General features: G+C 31.5%; 1 protein-coding gene across 3 annotated transcripts; it reads left to right on the forward strand.

Annotated features, from left to right (window-relative positions):
- Positions 1-3421: 3421 nt before the first annotated feature.
- On the forward strand, positions 3422-12043 carry LOC111987557 (LRR receptor-like serine/threonine-protein kinase IOS1). Of its 3 annotated transcripts, none has more exons than XM_065776027.1 (13): positions 3422-3686; positions 3795-4302; positions 6543-7060; positions 7150-7288; positions 7368-7439; positions 7516-7587; positions 9092-9172; positions 9607-9779; positions 9877-10103; positions 10199-10325; positions 10608-10670; positions 10759-10948; positions 11455-12043. In XM_065776027.1, exons 1-13 carry the CDS (start codon positions 3599-3601, stop codon positions 11864-11866), a joined length of 2670 nt encoding a protein of 889 aa, XP_065632099.1. In that variant the 5' UTR covers positions 3422-3598; the 3' UTR covers positions 11867-12043. The 3 variants fall into 3 exon arrangements, with proteins under 3 accessions (XP_065632099.1, XP_023875037.1, XP_065632098.1); XM_024019269.2 differs by having other exon boundaries at positions 3425-3686; positions 3765-4302; XM_065776026.1 differs by having other exon boundaries at positions 3428-3686; positions 3765-4302; positions 9880-10103.
- Positions 12044-19654: the final 7611 nt, after the last annotated feature.

Below are 19654 nucleotides of genomic sequence, written 5' to 3' on the forward strand. Positions count from 1 at the left end.
ATTACATGAAAAGATACCATGATTTTTATGATTAAAAGTTTAGGACATATTCTATTTTGTGTAAAAAAAATTATTTTAATTGAGTATTAATATTAAAATATTCCTTCTGAAATACATTTTATATGTTAAGAAAACTAAAAGTGTTTATTCTTTAATTGATGTGTATAAAACATTTATCATACTCTCTTTTTTCTTTTTCTTTTTTCTTTTTTTTTTCCCTTTTTTAAAGAAGAACGGTTATTATACTCTAATGTGTTATCTTTAATTTATTTAATATAAAAAGCCTGGTGTAAAATGTTTAACGAATATTAAGTGTGATTAACATAATTTAAATATGTAAGGTTGTAATTTATAACTATGTTTTATGTTGGCTTTATTCTATGACAAAAAGTGTTGTAATTGCTTTAATTTTGTTCCTTATATTTTGTGAGATTTTATTGTATTGGGTTTAGCATTAAGTTGGTGAAGAATTGAGCATAAAATGAAGAATTAGTGGATTTCACGAGTGTCTCGCTAGAAGCTTATCCGCGAAATAGCCACGTGAGAAGCATATGCTGGAAGCTGAAGAGTCACGCCAGCTTGGAGGATTTTGCGAGTGTCTTGCAGGTAAGGGCTTCTCGCGAAATACTCGCGAAACTCTCTGCCTGAAGAACTTTTAAGTGTGACTTTCTTATCCTTCATTCATACTATATATACCCTCATTACCCATCAAAATTGCAAGGAGGCTATTCAGAGAGAAAACCCTAGATAGGTTTTCAACAACACACACACCCATCTATTAGAGAGAAATCTATTCATCCTTAGTGAGAAATCATTCTAGCCCCTTCTCCTTCCTTCTCCCATTGTCATACTTTGAGAGGAGATTTGTACCCAAATACAACGCACACCTTTTCAGAGTGTGAAGAGTGTTTTAGAACTTAGAAAGCTTTGGGGATTTTTCAAAAGAAGCAGGTGAGGCTTGGCGGATGCAATTGGGCGTATTGTGGGATCCGGAAAGCTAGAGAAGACATGACTCCGTGAAGTCTGTTGGTAGCAGGAGTTTGTAAGGTTTAAGTACATTAGGTAGACTAGGCTTGGAGGGTCTTTTGTTATTTATGTACTCTAACTTTATTCTCTAGTGGATCAATTACCACTTGGAGGGTGGTGGAGAGGTTTTTTCGCCGAGTGCTTCTGCTTTCTCTTCGATAACACGTCTTGGTGTTATCTTGTAGTTGCATCTCTTTTCTCTTACTCTTGTGCTTTACTTTTATTATTTGTTGTTCATGTTTATGCACTAGTGTAGTTATCGGTTTATTGCGCTTCATTTACTTTTATTCCGCACTTAGATAAGTTAGTGTAAAAGCAATTTAGCCGTAATTTTTAATTGAGCGTCTAAACAAGCTCTTGTGTATCCACACAAATTCGAGTTTTCAAAATACTAATCACGTAATAAATTAAGGAAAGAAAATACTTAGCTTGAACCCTTAAAAAAATTTCTATCTCCATAACTATTGGTGACTATATCAATACTAAATTTACCATAAAAACAGTAATTCGAATCTTCATATAAGGGGTTTCTCCCAAAAAAAAAATCTTAATATGAGGGACTTAAGATTTGTGATTTATTAATATTAGTATCAATGAAAATTTATAGGATTATTTACACTAGTTTGCTCCCAAAAAAAAAAAAAGAAAAGGATTATTTACACTAGAACTTCGTTTTTAAATTCCTAATATTTTGGTCGTCAAAAAACTTTAACATAAAAAATGGTTTGTGTGATGCAATTATTAGATATATTATGTTAAATTGCACATTTAGTCTTTATATTTTAAAATGGGTTAATTTAGTTTTTATTTTTTCAAAATATTTTATCACTATATAATGGATGAAACTTTTAACATTTTTAAATAAGAGGTAGAGCAGGGACAAGGATTACTATGATAAATTACCGATTGTCTAAATTTTAAACTCTTAGAAAATTATGAAATTTAGTTATAACTATAATTCTAACATATTTTTCAAAAATTTTAAAGTATATAATAACAAGAAAAATTGTAAATAAACATTAAATGTTAAATATCATATATACAATGTAAAAGGATCTACGGAGGATGTTTATTGGTATGGAAGAAAGAGAAATTAAGACAACCAGCCAAATTGTACCTTAAAGGAAGCTTATTTTTATTGCTTTGTTTGGTTGAAAATTTGTTTTTGAAAAAAAAAAAGAAAAAGAAGATGAATTTATTCTATGAAGGAGATCGATTTATTTTTCTATTTCTTGGAAAATATATACTTAGTATACGTTAGTTTTTTTTTTTTTTTTTTTTTTTTTGAGAATATTAAGTATTTTTTTAACACACATAGAGGAAAATGAGAAAATATCTTAAAGAAACTGAAAATATATATATATATATATATCTCAAAAGACCTAACTCTTGAATATACAGTAGTATACGTTAGTTGAACGAGCTACGTATGATATAAGAGTAATAAGAGGAACAAAACAATACATTAATCAATTATATAGACTTATTTATTTTTCCCTCTAATTACTCATATGACATAAGTAACTCATTTAATCAAGGTGTATTCAAAATATTCCCTCTCTTTTTAACTGAAAGTGCAAACTATGGTCTTTATTTAATTTTTTAAGTACTACGTGTCATACATCTAAATAAAAATATAGGGGGGGAATGGAAGATTCAATGAAAATGTAGTACAAATTTTATAAAATCTAGAGGTGGTTATTAATTAAATTTTATATATAGATTTTTACTTTTTAAAGGGGGTAAAAAAAAAAAAAAAAAGAGATGATAGAGGAATTTTTGAAAACCTAGGGGCCATTGCCCCTGGTCACCCCCTCAACCACTATCTTCACTAAAATGAGATTTATTTTGTTGAGAATAAAAGAAAAAGGGAAAATGAAGACCAAGAATTATGTGGCTCAAAATGATTGCATATTTCTAACTGTCTAAGTTATAAAGCCTTAGAGGTTACACCTTTAGTGTATGATGAAGTACTATATACAATAAACTTATAACATAGTATAAGCAGAGGCTATAAAGACTAGGATTAGCCCTACATGAACTGAAAATGTAATTGGACTTTTTGTTCTATTACATAATAAACTAATATAATTTATTATCTTTAACATATTTAAAAGGATAAACTTTCTTGTAGAAAAGAAAATTTTGATAACAAATGGGGAAGGGTATTGAAAGGAACAAATTTTTTAATTAACGTGAACGAATAATTATAACAATTAACAAGTATGCAACATGTAGTGTAAAATAAAATGAACAAAAACAAATAGCACTACTACAAAATATTCACATACATAATTAATGAGCATCACACTCTACACGAATTTTTTTGCCTTGACAATTTACAATTCACATTTGTCACTTTCACTAGTTCTCAAAGAGAGATATTTACTTCTTCTCCCATTGGTGTAAGGATTCTTATTTTCCCATCTATGGTCAAGAATTCAGACTTCAGTATTTTGGACTTTTACCTATGCGTGTTATTTTTTTTCTCAATGACTGGAAGACTGGACATATGCATAGTATAAGATGGCAGAAAGCATGGCTTTATTGGAATAGCTAACAAGGAATTTAGATGGTGATGGGGAGGTTCAAACGTTTCATCTCTGAATTGTTTGGTGGATTGGCTCTTATTCTTCTGGTTCATGCTCAGGATCAATCAGGTATGATAATCTAAACCTTGCAATTTTATTGGTTTAGGTTATGGCTATGGCTAAGATATTGTTATTTCTCTGTCATAGACTTCATAAGCATAGATTGTGGGTTGCCAGAAAATTCGAGCTATACAGAGAGGAGAACAGGCGTAGATTACATTTCTGACGCGGGATTCATAGACTCTGGCATAAATGGGCAGATATCAACTGAATTTAAAGGTGATCTTCAACAACAAGTATGGAGTCTCAGAAGCTTTCCTGAAGGAATCCGAAACTGTTACAGCATAAGGATTACGCAAGGCACCAAGTATTTGATCCGAGCAACTTTCTTCTATGGGAATTATGACGGAGAAAGTAAGTTACCAGAATTTGATGTTCATCTAGGGGCAAATATGTGGAATACCATCAAAATAACGAATGTATCCGATGGTTTCGTTAAGGAGCTGATACATGTACCACCTCTAAATTATATACAACTGTGTCTTGTAAACACGCAACGTGGGACACCGTTTATATCTGCAATAGAGTTAAGGCCACTGCCCAATTCGACGTATGTGACAACAGATGGATCACTAGAACGCTTTTGGCGCGTGGATGTTGGTTCCGAAAGCAATTTACAATACAGGTTAGTCATTCATTTGGACCTTATCTTAATAAAAGTATAAAAGATAGTTTGCAATAATGGCAGTGAAGTAGTGGGTTCGAGTTAAAGCTCAACTCATAAAGTTTTTTGTAATTGAATATGAGGTTAGTAATTTTGATTTCCACAAACAAAATTTCAATTTATCTAAACTAAATCACCTCAAAATTTCACTTCGTGAAAAACTCGATTTCTCTCATAAAATAGAAGACACAACTTGAATCAATAAGGAAAAAACGAAGAAAAAAACTATGAAATTTTACTAATTTAGAAAAACCTTAAAGAAATCTTAAGAGAACACGCAAAATGTTGAGAAATCCTATTTGTGTTAAGCAAAAAAGTGGGCCAAAAAGAAGAAGAACAAGAAAATATCATCAAAAAAATTTTCTTAAATAGATCATAAGTGATACCTTATTTATTTTATTTTTTTTGAGAAAGAAATTTATACCTTATAATATAAAAACTCTGAAATTATACCTAAAAAAAAAAAAGAAAAAAAAATGTATTCTAAAAATTATTTCATATTTTGAAAATTTGGTATAACTCTTACTAAAAAAATTAAAATTGTTTCATATTTTGAAAATTTAACTATTGCATTGCATGTTCTTTAGGTCTTAAACATACATGTGGAATTTTGTGTCAATTGAAAATTATTTACTATTCAATTCATAAGTTTATTTTTTATGCATAATTTTAGACTATAAAAATTTGAAATTTAAACATTTGATTAAAAAAAAAAAAAACTATTGATTTTTGATCTTCTGAAAATTTTGTAAGCATAAAGGCTATAAAAAAAAATTAATCTAATAGCGAATTTGTCAAAATTCAGATCCAATTTAAAGAAATTTAGTAGAGTTGTAGTAATTTACAACCAAGTTTGTAGTCAAAATAGTGCTTGAGTTAAAATTCATGTTTTGAAAATTTCCATCCCAAGAGACCAAATATTTGAAATACTTAAATGGCTTTATCTTCTTTTTGTACTCACAATCAAATGGAGATTTATAGTCAGAATATTCTATTCGTAATAAATTTAATTGAAGTTAACAAACTTAGTTTTGAATCTCACAGACTTCTTTGATATAGACCTATTCCAAAAGTGAACCTCCAGTCCATGCATTTCAAAATCTCATTGAAGCTGTGAATTACATAGACCTCTAGTCTGTGTCTCCAAGACCACCTTTAAAGGTTTAAATCCAGCACCTTTGATAACTAGTTTGCAACAACTTCAGATTTACCGATTATGATAATATATAAATTACTTCGAACCTTATATAAAACCCTTTAAGATCTCTTCAAGAAATCAAATTTAGTGTTGAATTCCAAAAAGAGAATAGTACAAGTCATTTTAGAAGTCAATGTTTCGAGTTCTGAATTACATCAAAGGCTTCCCATTGATTTTTTTTTTCTTTTTTTTTTTCCGTCCTTTATTTTTCTCTTCTCATATTTTTATCTTCCATTTAAAATTCAACAATTACTTCTGTAGATCTCAAGCTACTCACAAACTTTATATCTCTTTTGAATTAGTGGCGGCTCCATGATTATTTTCTAGAGGTTGAATAAGAAACATAAATTATACAAAATTTTAAACAAAAGGTAAATTAAATATATTGACATCACAAAAAAAAAACAAAACAAAACAAAACAAAACAAAACAAAAAAAAATATTAATACATAAAGTTTTACAATTGTCTTCTACGATGTTTCATATTTTAAAATTGTTGCATGATATCTTCATTATCAATCCTACTAGCAACATCTATTTTAATGCACATAATTAAGCAATCATTCATCCACTAATTTCTCATTTGATTTATTTATTTAAAATTTGTTAAGATCTAAATGAGCTTTTCTAAGGTTTAAGATTAGAAAATTCTAGTTTTGTTATTGGGCTAATTAAATTTTTTTTTTCCAGATTTTAGATCAGCTTAGTTTGTTATTGAGATTTTTTTTTGTGTTTAAAAATGTCAAGATATTGTTAAAAATTAAGATGATCATATTTAAGTTGATTTCAATTGGGCTTAAGGTCAGAGTCTTCAAATTTTTACTTTAAGTGTAAAAACAGGAAAAATAAGATAAAAAAATATTATAATAAATTTTTTTGTGGTCCAATACAGGGTGTTCATTTGAATGAACCCCCTGGGCTCCAAGTAGAGCTGCCCCTGTTTCGAACAGAATATAAATTCAATTAGTTCCTGGCCGTATGCTGAATATATAGTTTTAATTAGGTATAAAGACGATGTTTGTGATCGCATTTGGTGGCCCTATAATTACGAAGAGTGGACAGGTCTTAGTACCTCGCTTCCCATTGAAGAGTGGACAGGTCTTAGTACCACGCTTACAATTGAATCCCCGAGTTCCAATCCTTATCGGCCACCATCTGTCGTCATGAGTACTGCTACCACACCAATTAATGATAGTGCTTCCTTGAACTTTCACTGGTACGCAGAGGATGCAACTTCTAAATATTATATCTACATGCACTTTGCCGAAGTTGTAAAGCTAAAAGCCAACAAGTCCAGATCATTCAACGTCATGCTAAATGGAAAGCACATGAATGGACCTATAATGCCAGATTATTTGTCGGCATTCACTTTGTATAGCGAAGGTGCATTGACTCCTACCGGAGAAAAATATGTTTTTTCACTCATCAAAACTGAAAATTCAACACTTCCACCCATCATCAATGCAATTGAGGTATATTCAGTGAAAAATCTCTTGCAATCAGAAACTGACCAAGAAGATGGTATGTATTTCACTATGCATTTCATTATCCTTGTTTGCAAAATTGCTATAGAATTTTACTTACTTGGATCATCAATTTGAAAATATTAGTTGGTGCTATAACAAAGATCAAGTCAACTTATGGAGTAAAGAGAAACTGGCAAGGAGATCCGTGTGCCCCACAAGCATACTTGTGGGAAGGTCTAAATTGTAGCTATGATGGTTATAATGCCCCAAGAGTAATATCCTTGTAAGTTAAGGCCTTCAGATAAGATTTTTGGCTTTCAAACATGTTTTGAAGTATCTCCTAACTAGCTTATTGTAATCAGGAATTTGTCCTCAAGTGAATTGACTGGAGCAATATCTGCTGATATATCAACTCTCGTAATGTTACAATATTTGTAAGTATTATTGCCAAATCAGGTCACAATTATTTAGGCCATCCAATATTAATTATAAATTATTTGCTTATTTCAGGGATTTATCAAACAATAGCTTAACTGGATCAGTTCCTGATTTTTTGTCGCAATTGCAATATTTGGAGGTCTTGTAAGTTATTTGGATTTTTACACTAATTCTACAAGTTTCTTGGTTAAAAATTAGAAAAATCACATTCACTATCCTTGCAGAAATTTAAAACAAAGCCAACTCTGTGGTTCAATTTCAACCGAACTTGTTGATAACAAATAATAAGTGTAACTGATTTTCCTATTTCAGGGATCTATCAGACAACAGCTTAACAGGATCATTACTATATTCTTTTTCTCAATAAAAGTATTTGAGGGTCTTGTAAGTTACTTTAATTGATGGTATAAGTGGCAGACCTAGGAGTTGTTTTGAACTGAGTACAAACTCTTAAAATAGATAAATAAATAAATATATGGATTTTATATTGTTTTATTATTTTTATACTATGAACCAACCAATTTCATACTCATTAAAATAAGCATAATTGAATTGACGTGAAAAACTTCCAATTTTTATTTTTTTTGGAAAGTAGTGGTAATGAGGTTAACGGGTATCCTTTTGTAGGCAAAACTTTTGTATGCGCCAGGTATATACACCCTTTGTCAATGAGACAAATGTCTCATGCGCATGGCATATAAGATACCTTCTCCTTTTGTAGATTTGCTCCCCTAACTTTATATTCTTCATTTGGATAGTAACACAAAATTCTATTATTATTATTTTTTTTTTTTTTTTTGAGAAACAAACACACATTAATATGTGTTAACCTTATAGCTCGAACCACTCCTCCCCTTAAACTTCAAACACTTCATGCATATGGAAGTGCCAATTAAATTAAAAAGCTAGCTCTTTTATCATATAATTTAGAATTTGCAGTAGGAATTTTGAAGTGAACTTTAACATAATTTTTCTCTGAATAATTTTATTCTTAAACAAGTATTAGGTAATATCCTACTATATAAGGATTCAATTTTAATTAAAATACTTCAAAACTTAAGGAATAACTTCATATTCTAGAAAATTAGTAAGGATACATAAAGTATAAAATATCTAGTAAAAAACAAAAATTAAAGTCAATATATATTCTGCCTTACACTAGTTTCCTTACGCTAGTTTCCTTTTCTTTTCTTTCGTTTTTCATCTCTATCATTTTCCTTTCTTCATCTTCTTCTTCTTCTCTTTTCTTTTCTTTTCTTTTTTTCCCCTTTCGTATTTTTGTTTGGCCAAATTGACAAATTGTAGCGTTAGATGGGAAAGGAGAAAAGTTGAGTAATAGGTTTTATCTTTTGAGATCACTTTGTAGAATAATATTTGATTTAGGAATTAGGATTATATCTAGAATGGTATATTCTTACAGTACCCTACCTAACTTTTCAGAAGGGTTCTCATAATTGACCACATAACTTTTTTTTTTTCAGTGGGTGTAAATGTGTAATTATAAAAAAGTACAAAAACTTTTACATTTTTTTTTCCAAATTTCGGTGGGTGTAATTGCAGTATTGCACCCATTACAATGTGTTACCCTGCCTCCTGATACTATTCAATGTTAAAACGGGGGAAAATCATATTCACTTTACCCTTGCAGAAACTTAGAACGAAATCAGTTCAATGGTTCTATTCCAGCTGAACTCATAAAAAGATCGAAGAGTGGTTCACTATTGTTAAGGTATGATTTTTGTCAAAAGTGATGAACTCTGTAATATCATAATTTTATTTTGCTCTGATTTTCAAAAATAAATAAAGTCTGTACATAGTTACTCAACAAAAACCTAAAGTATAGGTTAGTGTTATCATACACTAAAATTATATTTTTTTCCGTCTCAATTTGTTTGTCATTTTTTTTAAACAATACATCATTTATTGTCTTGTTTGTAGTGTAAAAATATATAAATTTATCAAAAATGATTTTAGAAATAAAGTAGGAGCATAATAGGAACATTGGTAAATTAATGGTTTTTAATCTTAAAAACGAGACAATATTTTGAAACATCTTAAAATGAAATAGATGACAGACAAATTAAGACAGAGTGAATAAGTATATGACGACAATATTCCTTGCTGATCACTTCCAATTGTTGCTATTAACCTCATTGTTGGTAGTGTGGGAGAAAATTCAAACCTTTGTGCATCAGATTCATGTGAGAGGAAAAAGTTGAAGAACAATATTGTCGTTTTAATACTGGCATCGGTTGTTGGTTTGCTCATCCTCTCATTGACTATAGCGGCTATCTTTTGTGGGCTCACAAGGAGGAAAAAACAAGATAAGACTAGAGGTAGGACATTAAATTAATATAAGATACACATTCTTGGAAACAAAGAAAACTTCAATTCTCCTAAGATATGTGCCTAATATACTTTTGATGATCTTAGCAGTAGCGCTAGTTGATACTGAACCAAACGTCCAGAATCGGCCACTGGAGTCAATGCAACGACAAGTGACATATTCTGATCTCCAAAGAATCACCAACAACTTTGAGAGGATTCTTGGCAAGGGTGGATTTGGAACAGTTTACTATGGCTGCATGGATGGAATTCGTGTAGCAGTAAAGGTGTTCTCTCCATCATCAGTTCAAGGGTATCAACAATTTCAAGCAGAGGCAAGCCACTATAACATAGAATTCTTGATCTCCGATACACACCTTTCCATACATCGATTATTATACTAAATTAGTTAGGATGATTTGAGTTGCAGGTAAAACTTCTTGTGAGAGTTCATCATAAAAACTTGACTACCCTTGTTGGGTATTGCTACGAAGGAACCAACATGGGGCTCGTTTATGAGTACATGGCCAACAGAGACTTAGAAGCACAATTGTCAGGTTTGGTCACAATTAAAACTAGCTTATAATGATATCATGGAGACCCAACAATCATATTGATTTGATTTTTGAAAACTGGAAGGCTAAATTGACTCAACTAATAATATAGGGAACAATTGAATTTGGCCAATAGTAGAAGGGTCAAGTTATTAATTTAAGCCAAATTTTATTTTGAAGCAACATAAAAATAATTTCCCCTCAAAAAATTTTCTTAAACAACGCAATCAAGGTTAATTTATTTGAACTACACAACTAGGTTAAGGCGATTATTTACGGATGCAGGTCATAATACAAATATCTTGAATTGGCAAGCAAGACTTCAAATAGCAATTGATGCAGCTGAAGGTTAGCAATACGATGATTTGTATAAATATTTTTAAAATGTTTAATCTTTTCATTATTTTTCTATAATTAATAATGCATTGTAAAACAGGTTTGGAGTATTTGCATCATGGTTGTAAGCCATCCATAATCCATAGGGATGTGAAGACCACAAACATTTTGTTGAATGAAAAGTTCAATGCCAAACTAGGTGATTTTGGTCTATCAAAGATTTTCCAAACTGATAGCGGAACACATGTGTCAACAAATGTTGTTGGCACCCCTGGATACTTGGACCCTGAGTGAGTATTTTTGTTATTTAGTTGTAAGTTCTAGTTAGCTGTGTTGGTAAAGTTTTTTTATCATAAAAGGCAATCATCATGAAATCAGTAGTAGAGCCACATTATGGTAACCATTAATAGGTATTTGTTTTAATTTAGTTTGTATAGGATTTTATATTCTACTTTTGAAAGAAAATATGGAATGGCAAGATATTAACAGATGGTTTAAATAGAAAATAGAAATTAAAATCTACTAAAAACATAAATGAGAATAATGACATGTAAATTGTAAGACCTCTAGAGCTATTGCGGCATATATAAAGAGATTGATCAATCAAAAGTCAATAGTCTTCAATATATATATATATATATGTGTGTGTGTGTGTGTGTAATATTCAACTAGGTTTATTCAATGAATATCAAAACATTACACAACAAACAATATCAAGAGTAGTATTACAAACTTTCCCTACTCCCAAGAATAATGTTGCAAAAAATATGAAAATATAACATGAGTTGACTTGCAGGTACTACAAGTCGAACTGGTTAAATGAAAAAAGTGATGTATACAGCTTTGGAGTTGTTCTATTAAAGATTATCACAAATCGACCTGTGATAGGAAGATCCCAAGATAGGACTCACATAAGCCAGTGGGTGAGTTTCATGCTTGCTAAAGGGGACATTCAAAATATTGTTGATCCAAGGTTGGGTGGAGATTTCGATGTTAACTCGGTTTGGAAAGCTGTTGAAGTAGCGGTGGTTTGTGTATCTCCAACTTCCAGTAGAAGGCCAACGATGAGTCAGGTAGTCGCAGAACTAAAGGAAAGTTTGACAACCGAATTATCTCAAAAGATGGAGGGCTATGGGGTTGAACTCAAAGATTCATTTGATATGATCAATATGGATCTCGATACTGAACTCAATCCTTTAGCAAGGTAAAACGTTTCTAAAAATCGAAATTGGCGTTTTGGATCTTGATTGAGCCTATTCTGCTTTTGGTAACTTTCTGTTAATGCATATTGTATTTCCAATTAGGCACATCAAATTGCTGTTAATACCCATTAATATTATAATCCTCCTAATAAAAATTACTACTATAGTCTATAGGCACTATCATTTGATGTCTTGATCCGAGATTTTTTTTTTTTTTTGGGAAATTATTGTAGGCGCAACTTATTTTAGTTCTTTTTTTAAGATATAAATAAAATAAGTGATAGGCCAAAAACGAATTGACCCCTTATGATAAATTAATTGATTAATTAGCTAAGTTTATTAATAAATCAAATTAACATGCAAAGCGCATGGTAGCACAAATAAATCACCAATTAAACTCAGTATGCAGTGGAAAATAAATTGACGCAGTGATTTGTTTACGAATGAGGAAAACTAACATGGCAAAAACCCCCACCAGGTGATTTTAAGGTCACCACTCCCAAGAATCCACTATTATCACAACAAACAGTTACAAGTAAAGGAATCTTAGTACTTTATAACAACCTACAGTTAAATCCTTACCCCAATATCCAATTAGACTTATTCTGTAGTGACAATATCTCCTTGTAATGCACGGCTCCCAATACGTGACTAACTAATTGCGCAAATTCTAGTATGCGACTTCAATCACCAACTAGAGAAGATTGTTGGCTGTAAAATTCTTCAGTTCATCACACGATGAAGATCGAGAAGCTCCTTGGTTACAAAACCCTATGGTGCACAAACACAGCAGCTTCTTCACAAGAAAGATGAACTTGAGCAAATTCTGTCTCCGGTCACAATTTGTTTGAACAAACTTTGCTCAACACTTATGCAACTTGTTCCACCTTTGAAGGCCCTTAAAATAATCATTTTATATGTTTATGGTTGTGAGAAAAGAAAACCCAAACACATAATCCCGAATTGGATGAAAAACAATCATGGAAAACTGAACTTCATAAACCTCGACAGATACCTATCTGTCAAGTTGCTGTCGAGCCATGGGCCAGAACAGCTCTACAAGTCTCGATAGATGCTAGCTGTCGAGCTTTAATGAACAGCACGTTTCACACTTGAATCTTGGACAGACTTGCATGGCTTTAACACTTGAACTTGAAACAAGACTTCTTGAAGTATTAAACATATCCTAGATCTATCTAAATACAAGTAAAATGCGATTTGTCAAATGATTAGCTAATTACATAAAATAGTGACATATGTTCCTAACAAGTGAATCACATATGTCCTAACAATAAGAAATAAACCTACCATTTTGTTTTTCAATCAAATTTAGTGGGAAGATGTGAGACAATTACATATCCTTGGATATTTAATTATCTGTCTCTAATAAAGGAGATTTTAATGTTTAATGGATTATTTGATGGACATGTTGTCATTGCTTATGAGGCAGATTTGCCTATTTCTCTTAATATAAATTTTAAAGTCTTCTTTCTCAAAAAAAGAAAGAAAAAAAAAAGTAGAAGAGTTAATTTTGAGACATGACGGTCTAAAAACTAAATCTTGTGACAAAATAAATGATATCAGAATAGACTTCTTTTCTTTAATGAACAATATGAGATATGACTTGGTAACAAATAACCAGGGATAGACTCGAGATTTTAAGCTAGCGGGGGCCGGAGTATAAAAAAAAATTTCCAAATATGCATCCATATAGTGTTAAAAAATTAAAAATACACAAAATTGTTGTTTCTAAATACGCTAAGATGCAACCATTTACCGACAAAGACAAAAACAAAAACAAAATAATGTTTCTGTTCGATACAAGGTTGGCAAGGATTTTTATTTATTTATTGTTGAAGTTAGAGCATTCACAGTAGTGATGCTAAAAATTTTAGCTTTCAACACCTTAAAAAGCTATTTTATCTATTTTATCATCTCACTTTACAATACACCAAATATCAAATGTTCTTTTTTTTTTATTACTTCATTTAAAATAATATAAACAACTCATTAAAATAATAAAGGAAAAGAAAGAATTTGAGATTTTTAATTGAAGGAAGAGATATAATCTTAATAAAATATTGTATTTTACTTTTAACAACTTACTACAATTAATTGGTATTTATACTAGTTTACTGTAGTTGTAAAAAATTTAGTTTAAGTTTCTTTAATAACACATGATTTTTTGGTTCTTCGGTGGTAAAATAGTTTTTTTTTTTTTTTTTAAAAAATAAAATATATAATAACTATATATATATATATATAATTGGACCCAGGGGGGCCGGCCTCCTTGGACCCCCACCTGGGTCTGTCCCTACAAATAACAATAACGATAATGTACAGTAAGTGCATAAAGTTTGATAAGATTATTTGTTATCTATTAAGAGAATAGGAAAATTAACAAATTAACAAATTAGCTAAAGTCAATTATGTTTGTTATTTAGGCCCCTAAACACTCAAATTGTTTAACCTAATTTATTAACCAAGTTGTTACTTAGGTTTGTTATGCAAATCTAGGTTAAACAAATAACAATCATATCACAATAGCGGAAAAGTAAAGAAAACAAGCGATATGATGACCTAGGAAAACCAATGAAATAGTCCAGTTTCAAGGTAAAAAACTAGGGGGGTCGGGCCCCCTTGGACCCCACCTGGGTCCATCCTTGCAAATAACAATAATGATAATTTATAGTAAGTGCATAAAGTTTGATAAAATTATCTTTTCTCTATTAAGAGAATAGGAAAATTAACAAATTAACAAATTAGCTAAAGTCAATCATGTTTGTTATTTAGGCTCCCCGAACACTCAGATTGTTTAACCTAATTTATTAACCAAGTTGTTACTTAGGTTTGTTATGCAAATCTAGGTTAAACAAATGACAATCATATCACAATAGCGGAAAAGTAAAGAAAACAAGCGATATGATAACTCAAGAAAACCAATAAAACCGTCCATTTTCAACGTAAAAAACCTAGGGAGGATTTAACCTAAAAAATCCATAGGGCAACAAATTCAGTAAATTGAATGGAAGTGTTTACAACAAATTTTTTCCTAAATCTAATGCTACCTCTTGCAGTACTTACTCACATGACTATATGCCGCTTCGAATCCACGGACTCCTCTATTTGAATTTGTTGCATACAATTACTCTAGTTTGTGACTTTGAAATCCCACTCAAAGGTTTAGATCATTAGCAGTAGTTAATCTTGTTGCAGCAAATTATCTCCACTAGTATATGCAATATCAATCTAATCTCCAGTAGATATTTGTTGAGTTAGAAGGTCACAGAACCTCTTATGTTAGGTTCTAAAGATTTAGGATTTTATGTATTTAGAACTCTAATGTGTAATGTTGGCAAACCATGATCAAAACAATATGTTTAGTCTTGTTTAGGCTTGCTTAAAGTTGATTATATATTGTAAAGTTGGAATCGAGTGACTTCAAATGCATTGGGGCATTTCGGTCTATCTCGATCGATCGAAGGATAGACTCGATCGATCGAATATCAGGCCAGATGCTTTTTTTGCAGAATTTTCAACTCAGCCCTAACTCATTAAACGTTTTGGGTTTTCTGTTTTTACCCTAGGTATATAAAGAAAAACCCTAGCCACGTTTTTAGTGTAGCTTCCAGTGTATTGTTGCTCATACATTACTGTTTTGTGTAAATCTCTTGTGAGATCTAAAGGAGCTTTCCTTTACACAAAGCTTAGGGTGTTCAAGATAGAGATTACTTCAACATCTTGATGATCAACTCGGTTGCTACCATTGAAGCTTAAAGAATATCAAGCGTGGGTGCTTGTAGCTGATTGGAGAATCCAAGAAAGAAGGAGTCCGTGGATTCGGAGCTTGCACGTGGTTGTGTCAGTAAGTTCTACTGGTGGGTAGCATTAGGAAGTCAAGCGGGGAGCTTGTAGTCCTTTTGTATGAACTTCGATTCTTTCATAGTGGATTCAGGTTTGCCTTGAGGATCGGTGGGTCAAATCCTCCCCAGGTTTTTACCGTGTGATTTCCTGGGTGATCATATCATTGTGTCTTTTATTATTCCGCTGCTTTATATTTTTGATATGATTATTTGATTGCTTTAACCTAGTATTACATAATTTGACTAAGTAACAACTTGGCTAATTAATCTAGGCTAATCAATCTGGTTGTTTTTAAAGGGTCTAAAATCGTTCAAGTGGTATCAGAGCAGGTAGCTCTCCTGTTAGAGATTTTTTATCTCTGAGCTGATCCTTAACCCCTGTTGTCATGGAGCATGGACACTCTCTTGTTGTTCCTCCTCACTTTGATGGGAACAACTATGCTTATTGAAAAGTAAGGATGAAAGCATTCCTGAAATCAATTGATGAGAGGGTTTGAAATTCCGTTGAATACGGATGGCAGAAGCCCATTACTCCTGTGAGTGAGTAGCAAACTTCTGGAAAAGAAGCAGCAGGCTTCAATAGCAAAGCTATGAATGCCATCTTCAATGCTGTTTCCATGGAGGAATTTAAGAGGATCTCTAATGTTGAGGTTGCTCATACTGCATGGAAAATCCTCCAAATTGTGCATGAAGGCACAAAGACAGTTAAGATCAATAAATTGCAACAATTGACTTCTAGATTTGGAAGCATTAGAATGTCTGATGATGAATCTTTTGATAAATTCTATGCTAAATTAAATGATATTGTCAATTCTGTTTTTAATTTGGGTGAAATCTATGAACAACCTAAAATTGTTAGGAAGATTCTTAGATCTTTAACTGAAAACTTTAGACCCAAAGTGACTACCACTACTGAAAGCAAGGATGTGGACTCTATCCCTATTGATAAGCTTGTAGGATCTCTTCAGTCCTATGAGTCTGACCTACCCAAAGTGAATAAATCCAAATCAATAGCTCTTAAGTCAGTTGATGATGTTGATGGTGGTGGATTTGATGATGAGCTCTTTGCTACAGAGATTGCGTATCTTGCCAAAAACTTTAAAAACTTTCTTAGGAATACCAACAGAAAGGCAAGAGGTACTAACACTGCTGAACCTAGAAATTTTAGGAAGAATGATCCCACTAAAGTGAATAACTTTGAAAAACTTAGAGAAAAAGTTGGTCAATCTTCAAATAATTTTTTGGGTCCTCAGTGTTTTGGCTGTCAAGGGTATGGTCATGTAAAATCTAAATGTCCTACATTCTTGAGGACTAAGGGTAAAGCTATGGCTGTAACCCTTAGCGATAATGAGGTTTCTGATGATGAGTCTGGATGTGATGAGGATGGAAACTTCATTACTTTCACTGCTACAGCTGTAGTCAATGAAAGCGTATTTGTTGAAGAGAACCCTTCTGATGGGGAACTCTCTGAGGATGCAGATCTTCAAGAGGCCTACAATAAACTTTGCAAAATTGCTGCAAGGGATGCTATGAATGTTGAACTTAGCCTAAAGAAAATTAAATCTCTTAAGCTTGAAAAGAAAAATTTGCTTGTTAAACTGTTTGATACTAATGATCTTTTGAACAATGTTAAATCTGAGAATATGCTTTTGCTTGATAAAGTTAAAACTTTGGAACATGATTTATCTGTTGCTAGATCTGCTAGTTCTAAACTTGATCACATGTTGAATGTTCAAAAGTATCCTTCTGATAAATCTGGGTTAGGATATGTTGAAAGCATCTTTGATTCTGCACCACATTCCACGAATTTTGTTCCTTCTTCCTCTTCTGAACCTTCCGTAAGTGAGGTTGTGAGTGAAACTGTCAAACCCCCTGTGAGTGAGGTTGTTAAACTTGTAGAAGTTTCACCCCCTAGGAAGATTAGGGTTGATCTGGGAGAGTCTAAACCTAAGGAGACTACCCTACCCAAGGACAAGATGCATGGTAAACCTGCTTGGGTTTGTCACTATTGTGGTAAGTCTGGACACATTCGTCCTAACTGTTACAAGTTTCAAGCTGTTAAGAGAGCAAATAAACCAAAAGTGTCTGTGCCTCAAGCACAAGATCCTATGGCACTTATTGGTGAATTGGTAAAGGCGTTGAACCTTTATTCCAATCCTGGAGTTGGAAATCACTCGAATGTGAATNCCTTCTCCGTCTCAATCTCTCTTTCTCCTTCTAAGTCTCTCACATATCGAGTTAGGCTAGGAGATTTTCTTGTTCTTAATTTAGATGAGGCGGGTGGCGTAAATGGTTATTTAATTTACAGGTTTCTTTTTAGTTAACATTTCTTTCTTAAGTTATGAAATAAATAATAAAATAAATATTAAATATTAAATTATAGCTAAAATGACACCATTTTAGGTAGGTTAACAGCATATATGGATGGTGACTTAATGGAGGACTGAATTGAGGAGATTTAAAATTTAGAGAACTGAAATGACAAAATGAAAACTTAAAGAACTAGAATAAAAAGTTATGAAACTTAGAAGATGGGTTTTGCATTTTATCCTTCTTATTGATAATTTTTCAAAATGGCTTCAGTGTCCTAATAGTGGATTAGAAGCATAGGAAAATTTGATGTTTTTTGAAAATGGTTCAACCATGGGATGAAATTAGTTTCTCAACTCACAATTTCATGATATTGTGATTTTTTTTAAGAAAAAAAAGGTGCTCACATGCGTGATCATTGCTCTGCAATGCATTATAGCATGGGACTACTTGGGCACTAGTAGGGTTTACCACTACTTGAACCTACAATTTTCGAATTTGTAGGTATGATGGGTCACAAGAACTTCTATCACTAGGCCACCTCCCAAATGATCTTAACATTCTAAGCTGGGTAGATGATTTTGTGTGACTCGAATGAAATCAACATTTCAACTCAAGATTCAATGATATCGTTAGTTGAACTATTGGTTAATTAAAGGACAATATATTTAGCGATTAAAAATTTTAGCAATAAGACATGTTTTGTTGTGATGGGTGACAATAGAATTATTACTAATAAGTGAAAGTAGTGTCACTTTAAAAAAAATTTAACACCTTAATAAGTTATGAAAATGATTACATTAAAAGTAAGTTATGAAAAAAGATAATAATTTTTTATATCACTGTTGCTCTCAAGTAAAGTTGTAATTATGATTCACAATTTACTAACACTAACTTTGACTTTCAAATCTATATATATATATATATATATATTAATAGCCAAAATTTGGAGAAAATCCAATTAAATTTTAATTGGATTCTTAATTTTGTGTCATGTGTTTCATTTAATTTTTTTTAATTTTGTGCTAAGTGAATTATTGAGTGTAAAAATAAAAAAGTCCAAATCCAATTAGATTCTAAATTGAATATCAATTGGAGTCCAATTTTCCGCCACATGTCCTTTTATTTTTTTAATTTTTATGACAAGTAAATTATTGGGTGAAAAAACCGAAGAGTCTAAATCCAAATAAATTCTAAATCATATATATTATATATATATAAGAAACTATTACATATTTTAGAAATGTATGATTTAAAAAAAAAAAGTGTAAGCTAATACTATGCATAATTTGATTTTTTTTTTAAATGTATAATTGTGATTATTTTTAATTGTACCTATACTTATGCACGGAGCTATACACTAGTGGTAGTAATAATAAAGAAAATACTAACTCCAACATTTTTGGTGCAAATTAATGGGTGTATGACACCTCATAGTTGCACATGTCGATAATTTAATTGACCCTATAGCATAAATCCTCTTCTTGAGAGTGTATTTTATGAGACAACCTCATTAGAAATTTCTCTCTATCCATCACAATTTGTAAAATTGGGAAGTGAGACTCAACAAGTTGTGAAATAGACATCTTATAAAACTATCTTATAAGATAATTTTTTCATT

Source organism: Quercus suber, unplaced genomic scaffold, assembly GCF_002906115.3.
Source record: "Quercus suber isolate HL8 unplaced genomic scaffold, Cork oak 2.0 scaffold_125, whole genome shotgun sequence".
In the NCBI taxonomy this organism is placed as follows: Eukaryota; Viridiplantae; Streptophyta; class Magnoliopsida; order Fagales; family Fagaceae; genus Quercus; species Quercus suber.